Genomic DNA, 20,985 nt, shown 5'->3' with positions numbered 1-20,985 from the left:
ATAATAATAATAATAATAATAATAATAATAATAATAATAATAATAATAATAATAATTGAGAGAAGACGTGGCTGCTTTGCTCCCCCTCTGTCCTGTTACCCAAGAACAGGAATCAAACTTGGGCCTGAACACACAGTGACTCTCATGGTGTGTGTGTGTGTGAGTTGTGTGCAGTGCCTTAATCATAAATTAGTGTGTTTGGTTTGTCATATAGCCATGATCACATGGCATTCAGGGCATCTACCAGATTATTATTTTTTTAATAAAAAAATTAACTCAGGTTTTAGTTTTCATGATTGTGTTGGGAAACGTATAGAGAAAAAGACTGTGTGGGATAAAGATTCTGAGTCTAAGAAAGAGATGTACTTTTAGTTCCTTCTCCTTGGCTTGCCATCATCCCATATCCCAGCTTTCCCACCCTTAAAGAGAAGGTGCTGCAGGCCCCTTTCTCATTTTGGTGGGCTGCTCCTGATCTTAGGCAAGAGCTAGTTGCAGGAACCAGCTACCTGTTTCATGGAAGCCAAACAACTTTGGCTTTGCATGTCCCTAGTGTAGCTCCAACCTTTGGCAGGCCTGTACGAGCAGCACAGTGAGCAGAAAACCGGAATAACCATGCAAGTGAGGATTGGCATCTGGTGACTCTAAATGTCTTAAACCCACACCCTTTTTTATCCCTTGCTCAGATCCAAGGAAGAGATGGAACATGAGGCTCTGGTGGATGGGAATATGGCCACAGAAGCCAACATGGTGGTGCTGGACACCCTAGAAATCATTGTGCAGGTAGGATCTGATGGAGACTGCAGTCTTGCACCCACCCGCCAGAGCAAGGATTTGGGATTAATTTGTTCTTCCAGGGTGAAGATTGCATCTCTTATCTATGCTCTGCAGCAGTACCTTCTGAATTGTAGGAGCTTCCCCGCCCCCTCACAGTTCACAAGCCACACCCACAAGGAAAATTCAGTTTCTTGATGAAAACTGCTGGAGACAACTTTTCTCATCCAGCTTCCATAAGCAGAGTCTGATTTGGCGAGCTGGAGGACAAAAGTTGTCTCCAGTTTTTCTATTATTGATAAAGTGTTTCCTTGGAGTGCATTGAGAGCCACATCTGTCTCCTTTGTCCTTGGCTGTTTTTATCCTCTCTGTTGCGGTTATGCTGAGCTGGGCTCTCCTAGATAGTCCGGGGGCTGGAATTCACTGGCCAGCATAGCTCTTGGTCCTTTGCCGTCTTTAGCAGAGGCAGCAGAACACCTAAGGCATGCAGATGATAAGCTTTGCTTGTTCATTTTACATAGTCACATCTCTGCCTCAGCCACTCATGTCCCAGTGACTTCCATGGGCTTCTTGGTGCAAGATGAAGTCTGGCCTGGATAAAGCAATTGTGACAGCCTCACCATGTTACAAATGGGGCTACACATTCTTTGATGGAGGGGTTCCTAATTTGAGTACAATTTCCCACCCAGTTTTTCTTTCTTTCTCTACCTCCCTCTCCTCCCCGGTTTCCTCTCCACAGACTGTGATCTTATCGGAAGCCAAGGAGAGTGTCCTCGGTGGGGTGTTGAGGGTGCTCCTGCACACAATGGGCTGCACTCCCAGTGCTGCCTTCCTGCAACACTGCTTTGCCACCCAGAGGGCGCTGGTCAGCAAGGTGAGTGCTGCTTGGTTGGGAAAACTCAGCGGACGTGAACGTTGCGATTGAATTCCAGCTGATTTTGCAAAGCATCTTGCTCTGCTCCTAAGAAGACAGTGCAGGGAGACTATTGACTTGTCTGCATCCAAGCTGGCCAGCTCTGGTTGTAAGTGGAGCATGGCTACTTCAGGAACAAGAAGGGCTTAATCTATCCCTCAGGTTAGACAGCTTCTGTCTGTCCCTCAGGTTAGACAGCTTCTGTCTGTCACCACTCATGTTCTCCAACCTTTAACTCTGCTCAAGGGGCTTTTTCTCTCCAGGGTTTTTCTGAGATTGTCCACAGCAGAGTCTGCTTACTTAAGAGAGAGAGAGTGTGTGTGTGTGTGTGAGAGAGAGAGAGAGAGAGAGAGAGAGAGAGAGAGTGAACAAACACACACACACACACACACACACACACACAAATATAAAACCAGAATATGAATACCAACCTCAATCCTACAGAGCGTTTACGCCATGTCTGGGAATCCTCCAACTTCACAATGCGTGTTTCCAAAATATCTTTCAAAACATGATGTCCAGATGTAAGACCTGTTTCACGCCTCCTGTACCTATTAACCAAGCTAATGTATTCTTCAAAAATTGCACCTGTGGGAGCAGGGGCCTGGATTCCCCAGGACTGATTTATGAGACAAATGGCCCCCGGTCATCTGAAAAGGCACCCCATTCTGTTTCACCCCTAGTGAGCCAGCATTGCCAAAGGGTAATGTCAGCAGCCAGCAGTTGCCATATTCTATCACCCCACTTTCCCAAAGCAAATTCTTCCTTGTTTTTTCCAGAAATAAGCTGTTGCCATGCCAAGGTGGATTACTGAATAAGTGCTTTATTTCAGCCTTGAAAGATAGAGACCAAAGCCAGCCCATTATGATTTGAGTCTACTTAATTATGATACAGCTGATCTGGAACAACCTCTGTAAAAGGGCCTGACAGACCCCTCCCTTTACGCTTCCAAGGGTTGGGTGAAAACCTGATTCACAGAGGCTTTTAATATTAAATCTTACCGCTCTTGAGTGTGTTAATACCTTGCTTTTAAGATTATCAACCTGTTGGGTTTTATGCATCTGTTATACATTGCGTTCCTTGCAGTCCACAGGAAGGCCAGTATTATCATTGTTAGATAAAATAATTCCAGTCTCTTGCTTGCAGTTTCCCGAAATGCTTTTTGAGGAGGACACAGAACTGTGTGCTGACCTGTGTCTGCGCCTTCTCCGCCATTGCAGTAGCAAGGTGGGCATCATCCGCACCCATGCAAGCACCTCGCTCTACCTTCTCATGCGACAGAACTTCGAGATTGGAAACGTAAGTGCTCAATGGAGTAAGGAGGTGCTAGAGCTGTCCTCTGTCTCTTCTGCTGCAAGACTACTTCCTGGGAGCAGGCCTGGGCCATCACCAGAGTCCAAGCAGTTATTGTTGTTTGAATTACTATTATTATTATTTGTTTATTATTTATTATTATTTATACCCTGCCCATATGGCTGGGCGGCTTCCAACAAAGTATTAAAATACAGTGGTCTGTTAAACATTAAAACCTTCCCTAAACAGGGCTGCCTTCAGATGTCTTCTAAAAGTCTGGTAGTTGTTTATTTCCTTGACATCTGATGGGAGGGCGTTCCACAGGACAGGCATCACTACCAAGAAGGCCCTCTGCCTGGTTCCCTATAACCTCACTTCTTGCAGGGAGAGAACTGCTAGAAGGCCCTCGGAGCTGGACCTCAGTGTCTGGGCTGAACAATGGGGGTGGAGATGCTCCTTCAGGTATACTGGGCTGAAGCTGTTTAGGGCTTTAAAGGTCAGCACCAACACTTTGAATTGTGCTCGGAAACGTACTGGGAGCCAATGAATGAATGAATGAATTTATACACTGCCCTATACCCAGAGGTCTCAGGGTAGTTCACAGAAAAGATCAACATAAAACCCACAATATACATATAATCAAAATAAAAATAACAACCCAATAACACCCCCCCAAAAGAAAGCGACATTTTAAAAGGGCATAGGATGTCAATTAGATCAACCAATGGCCTGGTTAAAAAGGAACGTTTTTGCCTGGCACCTAAAGGTGTATAATGAAGGTGACAGGCGAACTTCACTGGGGAGAGCATTCCACAGACTGGGAGCCACTGCAGAGAAGGCCCTGTTCTTGTGTTGCCACCCTCCGGACCTCTTGAGGAGAAGGCACATGAAGGAGGGCCTCAAAAGATGATCTCAGGGTCCGGGTAGGTGCAATCAGTTCATTGATCCCTGCAGCATTGCCACGTTGCACAAACTCTTTCCCTGCCTCTGTTCTTTTTCCCCACCTCTGTCAAAATTTAAATTGCTAAGCTCCTTGGAGCCAGGGGCCCGTCTCGTGATTTGATTACTCTGTAAAATACAGCATACACTGATGCCGTTATGTAAATAAAAATATTACATTTGTACCAGCCTGGATGTCCCAGCTGACATCCTTCAGTTGCTGCTATGAGAAATGGGAGAGGATCCCCTCTGAGACGCTTCCAGACACCTGCTTCTCTCAGAGCCTTATGTGCATGACCATCCCTGGCAGCTTCTTCAAAGTGTTTGCCATGAGTTGCCAAAAGCAACAGTTTTGGATTGTTATCTAACTTGTATTCCTGGGGTGGGGGTGGTCTTACAGAAAGGCACGTGTGTAGGAAAGAGTAGAAGAAATAAAACAAGGAGCAGCAATGCTGAAAAGAAGCACGCTCTTCTAAATAGTGTAAACCTTCTCTTTAATTTTAACTTTCTCTTTAGTTTTAACAGTTGGCCAAGCAATTACTATTCACATTTTAAAGGAAATAATACCAGTGGGAAACTTAAATTTTAAAGTGTTCTGAACCAGCCGTTTTTCTAGGTGATTTTTAATTTAAATCAGTCCACTCTAGAACTGTGTTCTGCGGAATCCATTCCAAGCATCGCCTCTGCTTTTACTTGGTTCAGGATTTGAATAATCTTGCTTGCTTGCCCTGCCTTGCTGACTCCTGCCATGTCTCTCTTGCACAGAACTTTGCCCGAGTGAAGATGCAAGTCACCATGTCACTCTCCTCGCTTGTGGGAACGTCACAGAACTTCAATGAGGAGCACTTGCGGCGCTCATTGAAGACCATCCTGACCTATGCCGAGGAAGACCCGGAGCTGCGAGAAACCACATTTGCTGAGCAGGTACATTGGATGGCAGACCCATAAACATCAGACTAGGGGCCTCTGGAAGTGCCAGAAGTTGGGTTGTGGCTTGAGCTGATACCTTCTGACGCTGGCAGTCTCTTCTACAGCTTCTGCAATTAATTATGAACAATTTAATCTTCATTGGGATTTCTAGGCAATTTTTCCAATTTCTCAACAATACATGTGTGATAGATACAGTGCTTTTTTCCTAAAAAAATGTTTAGGGGTACTCTCGTTTTGACTCAAGAAAATCACCAATCTGTAGTTCAAATCAGGGAAAATAAATAAATGGACAAAAGTACAAAGATTCACAAAACGTTTAGGGATGTGCGTACCCCTGCGTACCCCAGAAAAAAAGCACTGGATAGATGCATTGGATTTATTTAAAAATATTACAATGCTTTATTTACCAGATAACAACGTATGATCAAACTAAAGCAAACATTTTGCTATTATTTTTAAATAAAAATATTTATTTAAAAAACTGAAATGTGATACTGTACTACAAGACTGTTCACTAAATTTGAAACATAAATCTTCCCAGGAAGTAAAAATGTCTCCCAAAATACATAACAATATACATATTGTATAGTCATATTGTGGAATCCTATGGAAATATAAAGTGTAAGCCTAAATGAGAAAAAAATGATCACCTCCTATATCAGAAAATTTTGATATTTCTTCTTGAACCAGAATTACAGTATTCAGTAGAAACAGTGGTGGATCTTGGGGTCTCAAATTTCAGCAGCACCGTGTGTGACTCCAGAATTCAGCACCCCTCTGTCTCTCACGTTCCATTGTAAACCATAGTTGTGTCCCTGGCGGCACCAAACTAGTCACGCTCCCCTAAATCTGCCTCTGGTAGGAACCTGAAATTGCTTAAAATGGTTATATACCCTGGGAAATGGTTAGAGCAGGCAAAGGCAAACTTGGCCCTCCAGATGTTTTGGGACTACAACTCCCACCATCCCTAGCTAGTCAGGGATAATGGGGATTGTAGTCCCAAAACATCTGGAGGGCCGAGTTTGCCTATGCCTGGGTTAGAGTATTTAAATTTGGAAATTGCTACTTCTGTCTACCAAATGTGTCTACCAAATGTGATGAAAATGCAAGAGATTAATTATAGACCTAGTTTTGCTGTTCTCCTCCTGAAAAGTGGGGGGGGGGGGTACCAGGATCGAGGTGAACACAGCCCATAAGTGAACAGGGCTATGCCCATCTCAATCCTGTCGGCAAATATTGCATCAGGGATGTCCTCTTTCGCAAGTGCCTTTACCTGAGTGCTTGCGGCATCCCCACTCTTGATGGAGGCATTTGTGTGTTCTTGTGCCTGCTCTCCATGCTTGTGACTTAGAAGGTGCTTCCTCTTTTACCTGACCAGGTTCAAGACCTCGTCTTCAACCTGCACATGATCTTGACAGACACAGTAAAGATGAAGGAACATCAGGAGGACCCGGAGATGCTGATAGACCTGATGTACAGGTGAGAAAGTAGCCAGCGCTCTGGGTACAGAAGTGGCAGGAAGGCCCAGAGGCAAGCAAGGCTTGCTTTCTTCGCCTCAGTTTCCCAAAGGGAGGGTGTCAAAATGCAGGCGCCAGTGTGACTGCGTTTGCGCCTGAAACAAAGTAGGTTCATATCTCAGATCATCCACAGACTCATTGGCTGTTGGCAAGCCTGTTGCAGCATGAGAACTCTCCCTGCTTTTACACTCACCTCATCTGTTGCATATGGTGAGAGCTCCTCTTTTTGTTCCCACTCAGCATGTAATGGAAGTGGGTGAGCTAGCCTTACAGCCTATGCTGTCCGGGACAACCTTCTTCATATGAGGGGGCCAAGCGCTCTGGGGCTGGAAAAGGCTGGTCTGGGGAGTGCACACCTTCCAGAGAATATTAAAGGAAAAATTCACACTATGTGGTAACATTGCTGTGGGGTTGGGGAGAGCCTTGCAGGCGTTCATCTCTTGGTGGATGTTTGTGTAAGCTGGTAGGCTTAATCAACCCAGGCAGAAAGCACTGACACAAATGGGACGACATCATGGAGGTGGGGAATGTCTGTTGCTCCTTGTGTTGATGTAAATGTATTGAGATGCATTCCGGTATATGTCCATGACACAAACACCGCCACTGTTCGTGCATCACTCACTCGTGTCCAACAACAACAATTTATTTATACCCTACCCATCTGGCTGGGTTTCCCCAGCCTCTCTGGGCAGCTCCCAACAGAATATTAAAAATGCAATCAAACATTAAAAACTTCCCTAAACAGGGCTGCCTTCAGATGTCTTCTAACAGTCAGATAGTTGTTTATTTCCTTGACATCTGATGGGAGGGCGTTCCACAGGGCAGGCATCACTACCAAGAAGGCCCTCTGCCTGGTTCCCTATAACCTCACTTCTTGCAGTGAGAGAACTGCCAGAAGACCCTCGGAGCTGGACCTTAGTGTCTGGGCTAAATGATGGGGGTGGAGACCTACAGGTATACTGGGCTGAGGCCGTTTAGGGCTTTAAAGGTCAGCACCAACACTTTGAATTGTGCCCGGAAATGTACTGGAAGCCAATATAGGTTTTTCAAGACGGGTGTTATATGGTCCTGGCACCACTCCCAGTCACCAGTCTATCTACTGCATTCTGGATCAGTTGTAGTTTCCGGGTCATCTTCAAAGGTAGCCCCACGTAGAGCACATTGCAGTAGTGGGAGATAGCCAGAGCATGGACCACTTTGGCGAGACAGTCTGTGGGTGGGTAGGGTCTTAGCCAGCATACCAGATGGAGCTTGTAGACCACTGCCCTGGACACAGAATTGACCTGCACCTCCATTGAACTCCATTGACCTGAAGCAAGTCACCTTAAAGTGAGTCCGTAGCAAAGGCGGCCATAGAACTCAGGACTTCTGTACCTGAACATTCATTACCTGCCTCTCAGGATAGCCAAGGGGTACCAGACATCACCGGATCTGAGGCTGACCTGGCTGCAGAACATGGCAGCGAAGCACTCTGAGCGTGGGAACCATGCAGAGGCCGCTCAGTGTCTGGTGCACTCTGCTGCCCTGGTAGCCGAGTACCTGAGTATGCTGGAGGACTGCCGCTACCTACCTGTGGGCTGTGTCACTTTCCAGGTAAGACGAAGGGCAAAGCCAAAGCATCATTTCAAAAAAAGACTGGTCTGCTGCATCAAGGCATTGACCTGCTCTTCTCTGTTCTTTCTTAGCTTCAGTACTTACCCGTAGCCCCAGTTCTACTTTCCTGCAGGAGAGATGAATGAACAGAGGGTTTACCTCCCATTTCTCCTTCCCCTAAACCAAAAACTTGGGGTGATGCCCAGATGTTCCCTGCCCCTAGCAAGGCCTCTGCTTCCCTAAGCCCCTGGAGACCTAGAGTTCTTGCCTTGTTCAACTGATAGGCTGTTTGGGAGGGAAGAGTGAGAAGATCTGTGTGCCCCCCCCCCACAATAACATCTGTCCTTTTCCAAGAACATCTCTTCCAACGTGCTGGAAGAATCTGCTGTCTCGGATGACGTCCTGTCCCCTGATGAAGAGGGCATCTGCTCTGGAAAATACTTCACCGAGCAAGGGCTGGTTGGGTTGCTCGAGCAGGCGGCTTCCTCCTTTACTATGGTGAGAACTTGAACTTTTTACTTTCTGTGTACGAGAGCATTCCCTGTGCTTGAGGGTGGCAGCTGCCTTCTCTTGCTGCAGTAGGCGGCTGAATCCCAGGTGTCTAGACTCCTGGAGATTGGGCACCAGCGCCATAGAACACAGCTTTTTGTGCACAAATTTCTGCTTCCTTTTAAAACTGCAAATGGCTTAGAAACCTGAATGGTGTGGATTGTGGGTGGGTGGGTGAGTGGGACTTGAATGGTCACAGAGAGGCTGTGTTTTTTGCCCTTCCCATAGCAGCCAATTCTTGTAAATTCTTTCCCACCTGTTTTCTTCTATCTCTGCTATTGTCTGTTTTTCTGTAAGCTTCAGCCGTCTTTTCTCCCCACGTTGGCTGCATTCCTTCACTTTGATTGTTTCCAGATGCTCAGTTGGCAGAGCATTAAATGCACCACTGCTTATCTGGGGTGCCTTTCCTCAGGGAAGGAGCACTCTGATTTCAGGGGTGTTGCTTTTTCCACTTCTCGGTAATACATTTAGGCAAGGGGCCAATTGTGTTTCCCTGCAGGTATCTCAGTCCCTCTGTTTTTAGTGAAAATTAAAGTACGTGGAAGACCGCAGACCTCTCTCCCCCTCCCACACTGCCTTTAAAACAACACACACACAAAAGCCACCTCCTGGCGCATGAAGCTGCAGTAGGTGGTGATTGTAAATAAACAGTTGTGTGAAGTAGTGTGAATTCATACAGTTCATTTCCAGAAGCAGAAGTAGGAACCTGGTTGTAACCCACAAGTAACAATTAGCTGCTTTCCCCTGCCCCATTGGACCAAAACTGCTGAGGACCGCAATACCTCAAGGACCGCCTCTTTCCATTTGACCCTACTCGGACCCTGAGATCATCTTCTGAGGCCTTCCTTTGTGTGCCTCCTCCTCGAGAGGTCCGGAGGGTGGCAACACGAGAACAGGGCCTTCTCTGCAGTGGCTCCCTGTCTGTGGAATGCTCTCCCCAGGGAAGTTCTCCTGGCTCCTTCATTATACACCTTTAGGCGCTGGGCAAAATGTTCCTTTTTAACCAGACCTTTGGTTGATCTGATTGACATCCTATGCCTTTTAAAAATGTTTTTTTTGGGGGGGGCTATTGGGTTGTTTTCATTTTTATTATGTATTTTGTGGTTTTATCTTTTTTAAAAACAACTTTATTGAAAGTTCAAAAAGTACATAATTATATATGCACTAAACATGGTGAGACATAAATAAAAGAGAGAAAAAGAAAAAGAGAAACAGAACCCGTGTAGAAGGGAAAGTAAAAGGGGGGGGGCGGGACCAAAACTGTATATTTTACAAGGTTGTTATTGTACTTTACCAGATCTCAACCTATTACAGTATTTGTAAGAATGGATTCCAAATATCATTGAATTTGTCCATGGCAAGTCTGCGTTTATATGCAAGTTGTTCATATGTTGCGAGTTTGTATAAATCTTCAATCCAATCGTAGAAGGGAGTTTTATATCTCGAGTTTGTTCTCTGAACTGCCCTGAGACCTCCAGGTATAGGGCAGTATATAAATTCATTTAATAATAATAATAATAATAATTGCAGACTTAGTAAAGCTTCATCCCTTAGGAGAGACTTAATTGCCTTCCAATGAAAGTTAAAACCCTTTGCAGGCAAGCTCTGCTTGCATATTTCCAAACAGGACTGGGGGCTCTGTGAGGTTCTAGCCGTGTTTGGTCCTGCTGCCTTACCCCCTGCAGCCCCATGTTAGGTCTTCCCTGAGGACCGAAGTGACTTTCTGAATTCCTTCTCGCTCTCTTCAGGGCGGGCTTTATGAGGCTGTCAACGAGGTCTACAAGATCCTCATCCCCATCCATGAAGCCAACCGCGACTTCAAGAAGTTGGCAGTGCTGCATGGCAAGCTGCAGGATGCCTTCAGCAAGATATCCAGCCAAGTGAGTGCAGCTTCTTGGACAACCTTTTTCAAGCCAATGACCAAATTCTCTCCCCCCAGGGGCCACATTCTCTTCCAGGGGCCGCAGGCAAGAGGTGGGTGCAGTTGGAGGCAGTAAACGTAGATCTTACCTTTGTACAGTGGGCTAGTTTCTATACATAATGCACCCACCTGTCTCTGGCATCCAGACTATCAAGAGGTTCAATGACATATTCCAGCCAGGCAAAAGAAGTTGGAGTGTGAAGCAAAAGCCAGTGAGGGGTGTGGCCGGGGGAGAGGGGGCGTGGCCTAGGAAGAGTTCTAAGGGCCCGATATAGATTCCTGGAGGGTCACATTTAGCCCTGAGGCCTGAGATTCCCCACTCCTGGTCTCTAGAACTTTGTTGGAATGCCTTGTTAGGGCGAAGGCTGAAGTAAGAGAGCCAGCATAAGCTCTCCTTCCTCCATGGTTGCTTAAGTCCTTCTCACGTTCCATTTCGTTACCCATGTCAAAATAAGAAAACGTGACGTGAATCTGGCAGATTGGAGACTGAAATCTGAACGGTCTGCATGTCAGAACCCAAAAACCTTTATGCAGGGGAAACTTTGGGTCTGTGGGCTGTGGCATGGGAGTTCTGAGCTTTGGCATACTGTAAATCAAGATGCTGTGGGCAATGTTCATAGTGGAGGTGCTATTTATGCACTCAGTTGAATGGACAGCCCTGCTTTGAGACAGAGAGTTGCAGTGGGAGTCTATAAAGTCCTCTAGGGCCTTGTGACAGCATGAGGAAAGCATCAGCACCCCTATTTGCTGAACTGGAACCCATAGCCTGTCCTCCCCCCCCCGTTGAATCATAGAGAGGGGAATGTGCCCAGTATGGGTTCGGTATAGAGCAGCCAGGAGTCCAGAATTCTAGGATTTGCTCCATACAGGATTAGAGCCTAGTGAGGATGCTGCCAAGCCAGAACTTACCGCTCTCTATTCTTGTAATCAGAGCTAAACAGGGAGCTCCAGATTCTTATAGGGTTCACTTGGATATTCCATCAAATGTCAACCCTGAAAAAAGGTGAAAAGAGCTATTGGGAGCAGATGGATCTATACTGATTGCAGGTGGCATTTTAAACCAAAACATCCCTCCCTGCCCTCCTGGGCCAAGGTCAAAGTTGTGTTCAAGGTCTCAGGTTGGCAGTGTGCTAGTCTTTGTGGCTGGGTCTTGCAGATGATGGTAGAATACACTTGGAAATGAGCTAGGATTATAGTGCCATCTCCTGCTTGCTTCTTCGAGAAATTGGCAGTGGTTGGGATGCCTCACAAGAACAGGAATTGTTATGTTCAGATCGGCCTGTGGCCATTCAGGGTTATGCCTGGGGCTAGCCTGTGGTCGGCTTATGACAAGACGGGTGCTGAGTTTTGAAAACAAATAAATAACCACCTTCTTCTTCCTGTTTTCTCTGTTCCCTTCCTGTCCTCTCCGTCCTGTCAATCAGGCCTCTGGCTGGGAGGTAGGCTGCATCATGTCTTACATTTTCTGTGTCAGTGTTTGTGTGAGTGTGCATGTCGCTTCCGTAATCTCCACTCTCCTCTGTGCACTTACGGCCAAACTCCTCCTCTAGCTGGCATTGTTGCTGCAGTTACTGCAACTTTAAAACTCGTGTGTGTGTGTGTGTGTGTGTGTGTGTGTGTGTGTGTGTTTGTCAGGGGGTGGTGGTTATTGTTTGTTGCTATATTTTTGTGTTTCTATATTGTGAGCTGCCCTGTGATCTTTGGATGAAAGGGAATATGGAAATTTAATCAATGATGATGACACCCAAGTGGGAAACCCTGAACTTTCCTTGTGCAGGCTGAGCAAGGCAAATGTTTGTGCGTGCCTCAAAATGGCAGCAATCCTCAGGGAAAATAGACAGAAACAGTGCGGTTTCATGGTCCCACCCAGGATCATAGTTCCAAATCTATGCCATTATCCTGCACGCTACAGTACTCTTACGAATAATGTTTGCTGTAAACGTTAGAGGCTGGCTACTCTAACAAAAGGCCTGCTGGACGTGTGGAGGCTGTATCTTGCAGCAGCAAAACAGTCTGACTTTTTCACTGTATGAGACATATCTGTTTTGCTAAAAGGAAGATTGTAGATGAGGGCCTAGCATCTGGGAAAGGAGCACCACTGTGTTGCAGAATCCTACAGAATCCCAAGAGAATGGACTTGACCCTGTCTGCAGAAACCCCAAAGGCCCTCTCTGTCTTTTCTGGGGCCCCTCCAGTTAATACGTTTGGTGTAGGCTAGGAGTGGTCAGTTTGTTCCATGACTAAAGTGATGGAACTCCATTCATATTTTCACAAGCCTTGTGCCAAGACTGCAGTTGGTATAGGGTGCTTTCTTTTGCTTTTGGAGTGTGTCTATTGAGTGGCAGCTTCCTGTACTACAGATTCTCAGCAGGAAGCACAGGTGGCCAGACTCCCCATTCAAGAGAAGCCCATCCTTTGAAACTAGGAATCTTGCGATGCAGATTGAACTGCCTAAACTGCTTCTGTGCTGCAGAGTACCTAAAGCTAGCAAAAAAACCCAAAAAAACACAAAACACGTGTGCCTCCTGTGGAGGTTCAGCCCCTTTGAAAAAACTTGTGCTGCCAAGCTCTTTGTCCTCCCACTATCCTGGCAGTATTCCAGTGGAGAGGAAACACACCACGACACAGGTTTGCAGAGGGCAGCATGTTTTGCCCTTGCCGGTTATTTATTATTAACTGCCCTGCAGCTGCCGCCAGTGGCCCCTTCCTTCTCCTGTTGCCACACCAGGAGCTCATGCAAAACCATCACTCTATGATAGAGTGTCTGGCTTTCAAGCAAAAAGTGGCAAGTTTAATCCCCAGAATCTCCAGGTATGGATGGGAGAGACTCCTGCCTGAAATCCTCGAGAGGTCAGTGCAGGCATTTCTGAGCTAGATGAGCCAGTGGTTTGACTCAGTATAAAGCAGCTTCCTATGTTCCATCTTGCCCACAGAGGAGAGGGAAAGAAGCAGAAGCAACTTTTTATAAACAACAACAAGCAGTGGTTTGCCTTCTCTATTTTATGAAATAATGTTTATTTGTTATCATGTAAAAAAATAAAATTTTTATCTAAACAGCTCTGTAAGGTCTGAAAACAGCTCTATAAATGCCTTAGATCAGCCTTTCTCCACCTGTGGGTCCCCAGATGTTGTTGAACTACAACTCCCATCAACCCTAGCTAGCAAGACCAGAGCTCAGGGATGATGGGAGTTGTAGTCCAACAACATCTGGGGACTCACAGGTTGAGAACCGCTGCCTTAGATCATAATTGGGAGTGGCATTCCTTCCTTTTGGGGGCTCCCAGCCACCGCCAGAGCCACACACACCTGACTGAGGCAGGCAGGTATCCAGCATCACTCTTAGCTACAGTCCCATTGGTCCAGCTCACCCTGCAGATTTGTGCCCCTGGCCTTTGTCCCCTTCCACATATCCTGCAGCTGGTGCTGTCCACGCTCCTCTTCCTGTTGCTTTACTGAGGCCCTTCCTGCGGCGTCTCTGACACCTCCATCAGCTGGTGGATCCATGCATAGTGTGCAACTGAAGAGCTCTGTGCCTGCTGCTCACTCACTGCTTTCAGTTATTGGGTGGAGAGAAGGAGCTGTCCTGGCCATACTCTTCTTGCCCTGCCATTTCCATTCTCTTCTCCCCATACCCATTTCTCAAAACAGCTGCTTAGGGACTGTGACCTCTGCCCAGAGACCTGCTCCCTGCATCCCATATGATTTGGGGGTCTGGAAGTGTATGCTCAGAAGTTTTTCTCTATAATGAGATCCACAAGTGGATAACCGGGTTTTGTTAAGGCAATAGGTTAGGGTCGTTGTGACTTCTACTTTTGCAGTCCTTTGTCAAGCAAAGTTAATAAATGATCCAGCACCAGCTGCCATCCATTTAAGCAGGTTGAGAAAATGCAGTGCAAATAATAAAATTGTTTGCTTGTTTGAAAATTTACCCCCAGACTTACAATGTGCACTTCTCTTTACCAGAGCCAAGGCAGTAAACATATATGTAGTAAGGAGACATCAAAGTACGACTTCAAAGTACAGAATGGCTCAAATCACATTCAGTTCAGCCCTCCCATAGTTGGGTAATAACAAGGTGCTTAAAAGCTGTTCTGAACAGGGAAGCCTGCTGGGGCCACTCTCAAGAAGGCCCCCATGCAGGGCATAATGACTGTCATTAAGAGACTAGATACTAGCTTCTGATGCTAGAGATAATATATAGCTATCGTGACTAGTGACATTGATAGCCTTATTCCCTGTGAATATGTCAGATCCCCTTTTAAAGCCATTGTAAGTTGGTGGCCAACTCCCCATTTTGTGGGAGTGAATGCCATGATTTAACTACAGTATATGCTGTGTGAGGAAGTGCTTGCTTTTGTCTCTCCTGAATCTTCCCAGTATTCTGCTTGGATTGTTCCAGTGTAGTATGGTTGGGGGGGTACTCTTTATCCACATCCCTTTCTTGCCTTTTTTAATATAAATTAAAATGTCCCAAAGCATTATCTTCTCTGAGTAGGCAGGCCTCTTCCCAGACAGTTCAGTATTTTTCATTTAGCAATCTTATCTTGGCCTACTGAAATACTCAAAGCAAATTTAGTGCATTTACAGAACTTTCATCTGGTTTAAAGATTACACTTGTACACCAGCGTGTCTTATTACTAAGAGCAGCACCCCGATCCTGAGTTTTGTGTGTGTTCAGATGTATGCACCCACACACCCCACTCAAAACAAACATGCACAGTGTGAAAGAATGGAAGGAATGTGGTTTTTTTGGCAGTGAAGTGCTGTGTTGACATCGTAGCATGCACTTCTACAGTGGATCCAAAGAATTTTAGGAATAGAGGTTCCTAATGTTCTTAACCTGTTTGGTTTTTGTTAGCTTTTACCTGTCCCAGAACTGATTTTCCATTGAAAAGATAGACCACAAGGGAAGCATCACTCATTTTAAGCCTCTTAGTATCACAAAAACACTGCATTGTTGGGTGTTGTGGGGACTCGGAATAAGAGCCGAGTAGATAAATTCTTTGTTTCTTATTGTCACTGGACAGATAAGAGAACTGGAGGTGGTCCATATGGGGATGCTAACTCCACATACCAAAATCTTCCAGGTCTTTAGGGATCATGGCCATTCTGGAGAGCTAATCCCAAGCCACTGCTTGCTTCGAAGTTTGTTTCATTCCATCAGCCTAGGTAACTTACAGCAGATGCCACCTGGCTATATCTCTGTCATTTTGGTTGAATTGTCTACCTACCTCTTGGTCCCTCTGCTCTACTTGCTTTTCGAACCACTGGATTAAAATCTTGCCTGCACTGAGGTCTGGATACTTGGCATAGACATTAGCTGACACAGCCTACCTCTGAGACCAGTACAGCTTCCTTTTCTAGTGCATACAGACCAGGGGGAAATCTACCCAAGCTTTCTCCCCCCCCCCCAAGCACTGGTTTTGAAGTAACTTTATCCTACCTGTGCTCTGAAAATGCAAGTTATCACGTGGCGATATTGAGATGCACGAATAGTGGAGAAGGCTAGTCCATCTTTAACTACCATGCAAGTCTTCTTTGCTTCCATTTTGGACTTCAGTGAAGCTATTCTATATGACCACTGCAGAGCAGACATACTCTTACATCGCGCTCTGAACATTTACGTCGCGCTCTGTAATATCCAAAGTGGTCCTGAAAATGGAAGACACCATTCTAAAGCCCACTGATGCCTTTTCTTGGCAAGGAATCAGAGGATCAGGAACAGCCTCTATTTAGGCTGTGGCAGAGGGGCCAGGTAGTGGCCTTAAGGCAGCTGGGTCTAGTTCTAGTTATGTGGGGTTCTGTTGCATAGTGTGCATCATTAATGCAGTTTCCCATGTGCACACCATGCAGTTTAGCAGACAAGTCCTCATAAGATCTTTGTAGGCTGCCAAAGCCTCCCGAACCCAGATCTCCCTGCACTTTCCAGGGAGACAGAGAGAGAAAGTGCTATGCATAGAAGAGTCCAGGATTGAAAGGTGCTGGGATTTGGATGTGGGAGAGGAGGCATGAGGGTGCCTGTGGGTCCCTAAGCCAGCCACTTGCCTTGGAGGGGCCCCCAAGACACCACTTATTGGTGTTGGTGTCCTCCTGCCACTGTCCTGAAAGCTTGAGGTAGGTAATAGAATATCTCAGAAACATTAAAATAGAAGTGATTTAAACAGCTCCGGCTCAGTCACCAAGTGCTTCTTAAACAGGGCCGCCTTGAGCATATCGTGGTGCAAAGATCTTGCCAGTGACCCCCCCCCCGAGTTGTCAACCTTTTTTATGGCTGGAGGGCGGCTCCTCCGGCGGGGAAGAGGCAGAGACTGAATGTGGTGCCTCTCAGCTCAGCTGGCCGCTTCGTGCCACGGTGGCCACGGCAGGCAGTACGCCAAGTGAGCAAGCCTGCGGCAAGCGAGCGAGGGCGTGTGTGCTGCTCCCGCTGTGCGTCGGCTTGGTTTATTCCCTTTTAGCCTTCTGGCGCCCTGCAGAATTTGGGGCCTGCAGGCTGAAAGGGGAAAAACCGAGCCGACACTCGGCGGGAGTGGTGCACGCACCCTCGCTCACTTGGCGTGCTCGTTCGGTGTTCCCAGGACTCTCGCCTGCCGCCCTCCAGAACTTGGTGCCCTGGCGCCCCACCCCACTAGCCTCTATGGGTAAGACGGGCCTGTTCTTAAAGGACTCTGATGAATTTTCAGGAGAAGTGGTTCCATAAATGTCAAGCAGATGCTCAGAGCACATTTGAAATACAGATGATGCTGCGGAGGGGGCAATTTCGTTCAGTTTTGGGCTGTGTGCAGGCAGTCATTTCTAGGGCAGAAATGGAAGCAAGGTCCTCCTAAGCATTGCTGTGGCTGTAGCCCTGATCCTAGCAGCAATGCCTTGATGACTGTAGTTGTGAGAGGGAATGCTTTGGCTTAATTGCACCTACTTCTTCCAGACCCAGAGAAGCCGGCACAACTTCTTCAGGCATTGCATGTATCAGTATAGAAGGGTGTGCCACTCATCACCAGTGCTATTGTGGGTACCAGCCATGGCAGTATAAACATCTGCTGTGGTATATCAGGTTGTGCTCCCGGGGGCAGGTTTTGGTTCTTCCTAGATACTGCTTGAAATGTCTCAGAGCCCTGTCCGACCAATTTGGACAGGGAGTATGGTGGGAGAGGGGAGAAAATAGCACACAGCAGGTAATGATAATTCTGCAGTACAACTGAGAGATCTCTGGAGAGAATTTTCTGTACACAGTCGTAGCGATTGCAGCAGCTGTTAGGGATGAGGTGGTATTTTGAACTTTGTAGAACAAAATAATAATAATAATAATAATAATAATAATAATAATAATAATAATAATGGAAACAGTCCAACTGCCCTCCACTTACCCACTCCCTTTTGACAGTTGCTGTGTTCCAGTAGCTGCCGTACTCTTTCTAACTTCTTTTTTCTTATTTTGCTTCTCTTTCAACTTTGCCATCTGCTTGTGGTCCCGCTGGCCTGATTTGGTAAGTTGGAATGCACTTCTTGAAATTTTGTCTTGGGGAGCAGTGGTCTGGTTCATTTGTGTGTGTATTAAGGAGAACTACTTTCACCTTACAGTGGTACCTCAGGTTAAGTGCTTAATAAGTTCCGGAGGTCCGTTCTTAACCTGAAACTGTTCTTAACCTGAAGCACCACTTTAGCTAATGGGGCCTCCCACTGCTGCCGTGCCTTCGGAGCATGATTTCTGTTCTCATCCTGAAGCAAAGTTCTTAACCCGAGGTACTAGTTCTGGGTTAGCGGAGTCTGTAACCTGAAGCGTCTGTAACCTGAAGCGTCTGTAACCCGAGGTACCACTGTACAGGAATTGGGGTGGAGGCTTCAGGGGAGATTCTAGAACTGTAGCAACTGTATTTCAGGTGGGGTCACTGGTGCAGATTTTGTGATTTAACCCCAGGCAAAGATCACTAAAGCACATTGTGAACCCAGTGGTGATTGAGTTGGTTCTTTATGGACTCAATGACAGTGGGAACATGAATGTAGGCTTCCTGGATTTCAAGCACCAGATTCACCCATAGTGCATTTGGAAGCCTCCAGGGAGAGAAGTGGTTGGGAATAGGGCAGGTATTTTTGTGGTTGATTTAGTAAGCCGTGCTTGCTGGGGCTTTAGAATCAGCATTCAAGTTACCTGCCTGATTTGTGTCTCGGTTATCTTAACTCTTACCATGCAGATCACTTAAGAGAATGTTTGGAACGTATTTCCGAGTTGGTTTTTATGGCTGCAAGTTTGGGGATTTGGATGAACAAGAGTTTGTTTACAAGGAACCCTCCATCACCAAGCTGGCTGAGATCTCTCACCGGCTTGAGGTAAGAGTTAAAACATCATTGAAAAGAGATACGGATCAAGCATGAAGGTTGAGAGTCGGTTTGGTCATTCATGTCGTCATTGAAGTGCTTCTCATGAAGCATCCCGAAGCAATTTACATATACAACAGTTTCATATAAAAACACTTTTAAAAAATAAATCACATATAAAAACTTTTTTTATAAAAACAACAACAACAACAATAATAAATATAAAAGCAGTCTAAAACACAGTCACAAAAGCAATTTGTATCCGGGACAGAGTCCAACAAGGATAAAGATTTTGGAAGACTTGTTGAAAGAGGAATGTCTTCATCAGTATTTTTATTTATTATCATTATTTATTATTCAGTTTATATACCACCCTTTATGAAAACGTCCCAGGGTGGTGTACAGCATTGAAAATACATTGCGCATAACATCAATTATAAAAAAACATAATAAAAACATGGTAAAACACATACTGACAGACAGCCTAATAATAAAATAATCATCATAATAACAGGCACCAAAAGGCTAATAGAGGTGTAATGCAACATTTTCCTTGGGGGAAGTGGGGATGATGTAGGAGATCGACAGGTCAAAAATACCTGGCATAAATGTGCTGAGAAGATGCTGCTAGGCTTGGCTTTCAAGCACATGTATGCAGTTCAGATATTCTACGTGCAGGGAACCCACTAGTTGTTGTTTAGATGACATCATCAGAGTACATGGTGGTCTACACAATAACAAGCAAAAAAGATAGATTCTGCTGCCCAGAGGCACTCAGATTAGACACTGAGGGAGGCAATGAAAGCCAGGGGAGCCAAGGAAGATAGAAGGAAAGATGCACTCAGCTCAGTTACATTTCCATGTGGGGATTCCATCATATGTGAAATAATAGCCTTTACTCTCAACTACCTGCAAGAGTTTGCACTTAGTTGGGGTGGGATGTTCCGCTAATGTTTGATCCCTGTACAGTGGTACCTCAGGTTAAGTACTTAATTCGTTCCAGAGGTCCGATCTTAACCTGAAACTGTTCTTAACCTGAAGCACCACTTTAGCTAATGGGACCTCCTGCTGCCACTGCGCTGCCGCTGCACGATTTCTGTTCTCATTCTGAAGCAAAGTTCTTAACCCAAGGTAATATTTCTGGGTTAGTGGAGTCTGTAACCTGAAGCGTATGTAACCTGAAGCGTATGTAACCTGAGGTACCACTGTATTTGCATGGATTCAACCTGTCTCTTCTCCTTGTTTTGCCAAGATGGTACAGCAATTAACTTGGCTAACGCAGTATTGAAGGAGGGAGGAAGCTGTGACTTACAACAAGCAAGACTCACACTCACTCCTACACACGCGCAACCCCTTCCCTTCACAATCCCTCTTCCCAAAAGCTCCCTCGCTTTAGCCACGGCAGCTGTGGCTTTTGGCAAAGGTGCCGCTCAGCTGTAGTCCAAGCAGAGCCAAAGGGAAGAGGTTTTGGAGCCAGCTCTGATGGAGGCTGCTGACTGCTTTCTCAGGGCTGCTTCGTGGCACCTGTCCATGCAGATCGTCGTGTCCTCGGGGCTTTTCCCACCATTTACTCTGAGGACCAAGGGGAGCATATGTCTCTTAAAGGCATCCTTCCCTATTTGACAAAAGCATAGTTGCGGTAGGGTCTCCTTTGTATATCAAACTGAGCATTGGGATGTGGTATGGAAACTGAAAGCCTTGCTTGCCACACTCAGATGCTTTAAGGTATTTCTCACCCCCAGCTTGTGTCTGAGCTGGGAAGGGAAAGAGGTGGGCTTTCTGCCATGCACTCTCTTTGATAGGAAAAAGGACACCTACCTACCCCTTCTTGATACCCAAATTGGCTAGTGCACGTTTAATAAAACACACATACCGTATTTTTCGCTCTATAAGACACACTTCCCTCCTAAAAAGTAAGGGGAAATGTGTGTGCATCTTATGGAGCGAATGCAGGCTGCGCAGCTATTCCAGAAGCCAGAACAGCAAGAGGGATTGCTGCTTTCACTATTCAGCGATCCCTCTTGCTGTTCTGGCTTCTGGGATTCAGAATTTTTTTTTTCTTGTTTTCCTCCTCCAAAAACTACGTTCATCTTATGGTCTGGAACGTCTTATAGAGCGAAAAATACGGTAATTCTGGTTTGCCCTTCAGAAGCAAGCACAGAATAAGCCTCTCCACGATAGCTGCAAGGAATTTTCCTTGGTCTCAGTGGCTGGAGAAGCCCGAATGTTCATCTCTGTCCCTTTTGTCG

At 46.0% G+C, this 20,985-nt stretch overlaps 1 protein-coding gene across 8 annotated transcripts in view; it reads left to right on the top strand.

The window, feature by feature from the left end:
- DOCK6 (dedicator of cytokinesis 6) overlaps positions 1-20,985 on the top strand; it is a 99,379-nt gene that overhangs the window by 69,449 nt on the left and 8,945 nt on the right. For 3 of the 8 annotated variants that reach the window (XR_014559303.1, XR_014559304.1, XR_014559307.1), the window contains 9 exons: positions 684-780; positions 1,511-1,645; positions 2,831-2,983; positions 4,682-4,840; positions 6,225-6,325; positions 7,764-7,956; positions 8,311-8,454; positions 10,254-10,385; positions 18,613-18,748. Coding sequence is in view for 3 of the 8 variants with exons in the window: in XM_083718165.1 (XP_083574291.1) it covers positions 684-780; positions 1,511-1,645; positions 2,831-2,983; positions 4,682-4,840; positions 6,225-6,325; positions 7,764-7,956; positions 8,311-8,454; positions 10,254-10,385; positions 18,623-18,748 (1,240 nt within the window). In the remaining 5 variants the exon portion in view is untranslated. Of the gene's footprint in view, positions 1-683; positions 781-1,510; positions 1,646-2,830; positions 2,984-4,681; positions 4,841-6,224; positions 6,326-7,763; positions 7,957-8,310; positions 8,455-10,253; positions 10,386-11,850; positions 17,908-18,612; positions 18,749-20,985 lie in introns of all 8 variants that reach the window. The other 5 variants (XM_083718165.1, XM_083718164.1, XM_083718166.1 and 2 more) reach the window with 2 other exon arrangements.

This window comes from Podarcis gaigeae (genome assembly GCF_964106915.1).
Source record: "Podarcis gaigeae genome assembly, chromosome: 17".
Lineage (NCBI taxonomy): Eukaryota > Metazoa > Chordata > Lepidosauria > Squamata > Lacertidae > Podarcis > Podarcis gaigeae.
The sequence above is the reverse complement of the archived record's forward strand: the minus strand, read 5'-3'. Positions and strand labels throughout refer to the sequence as shown.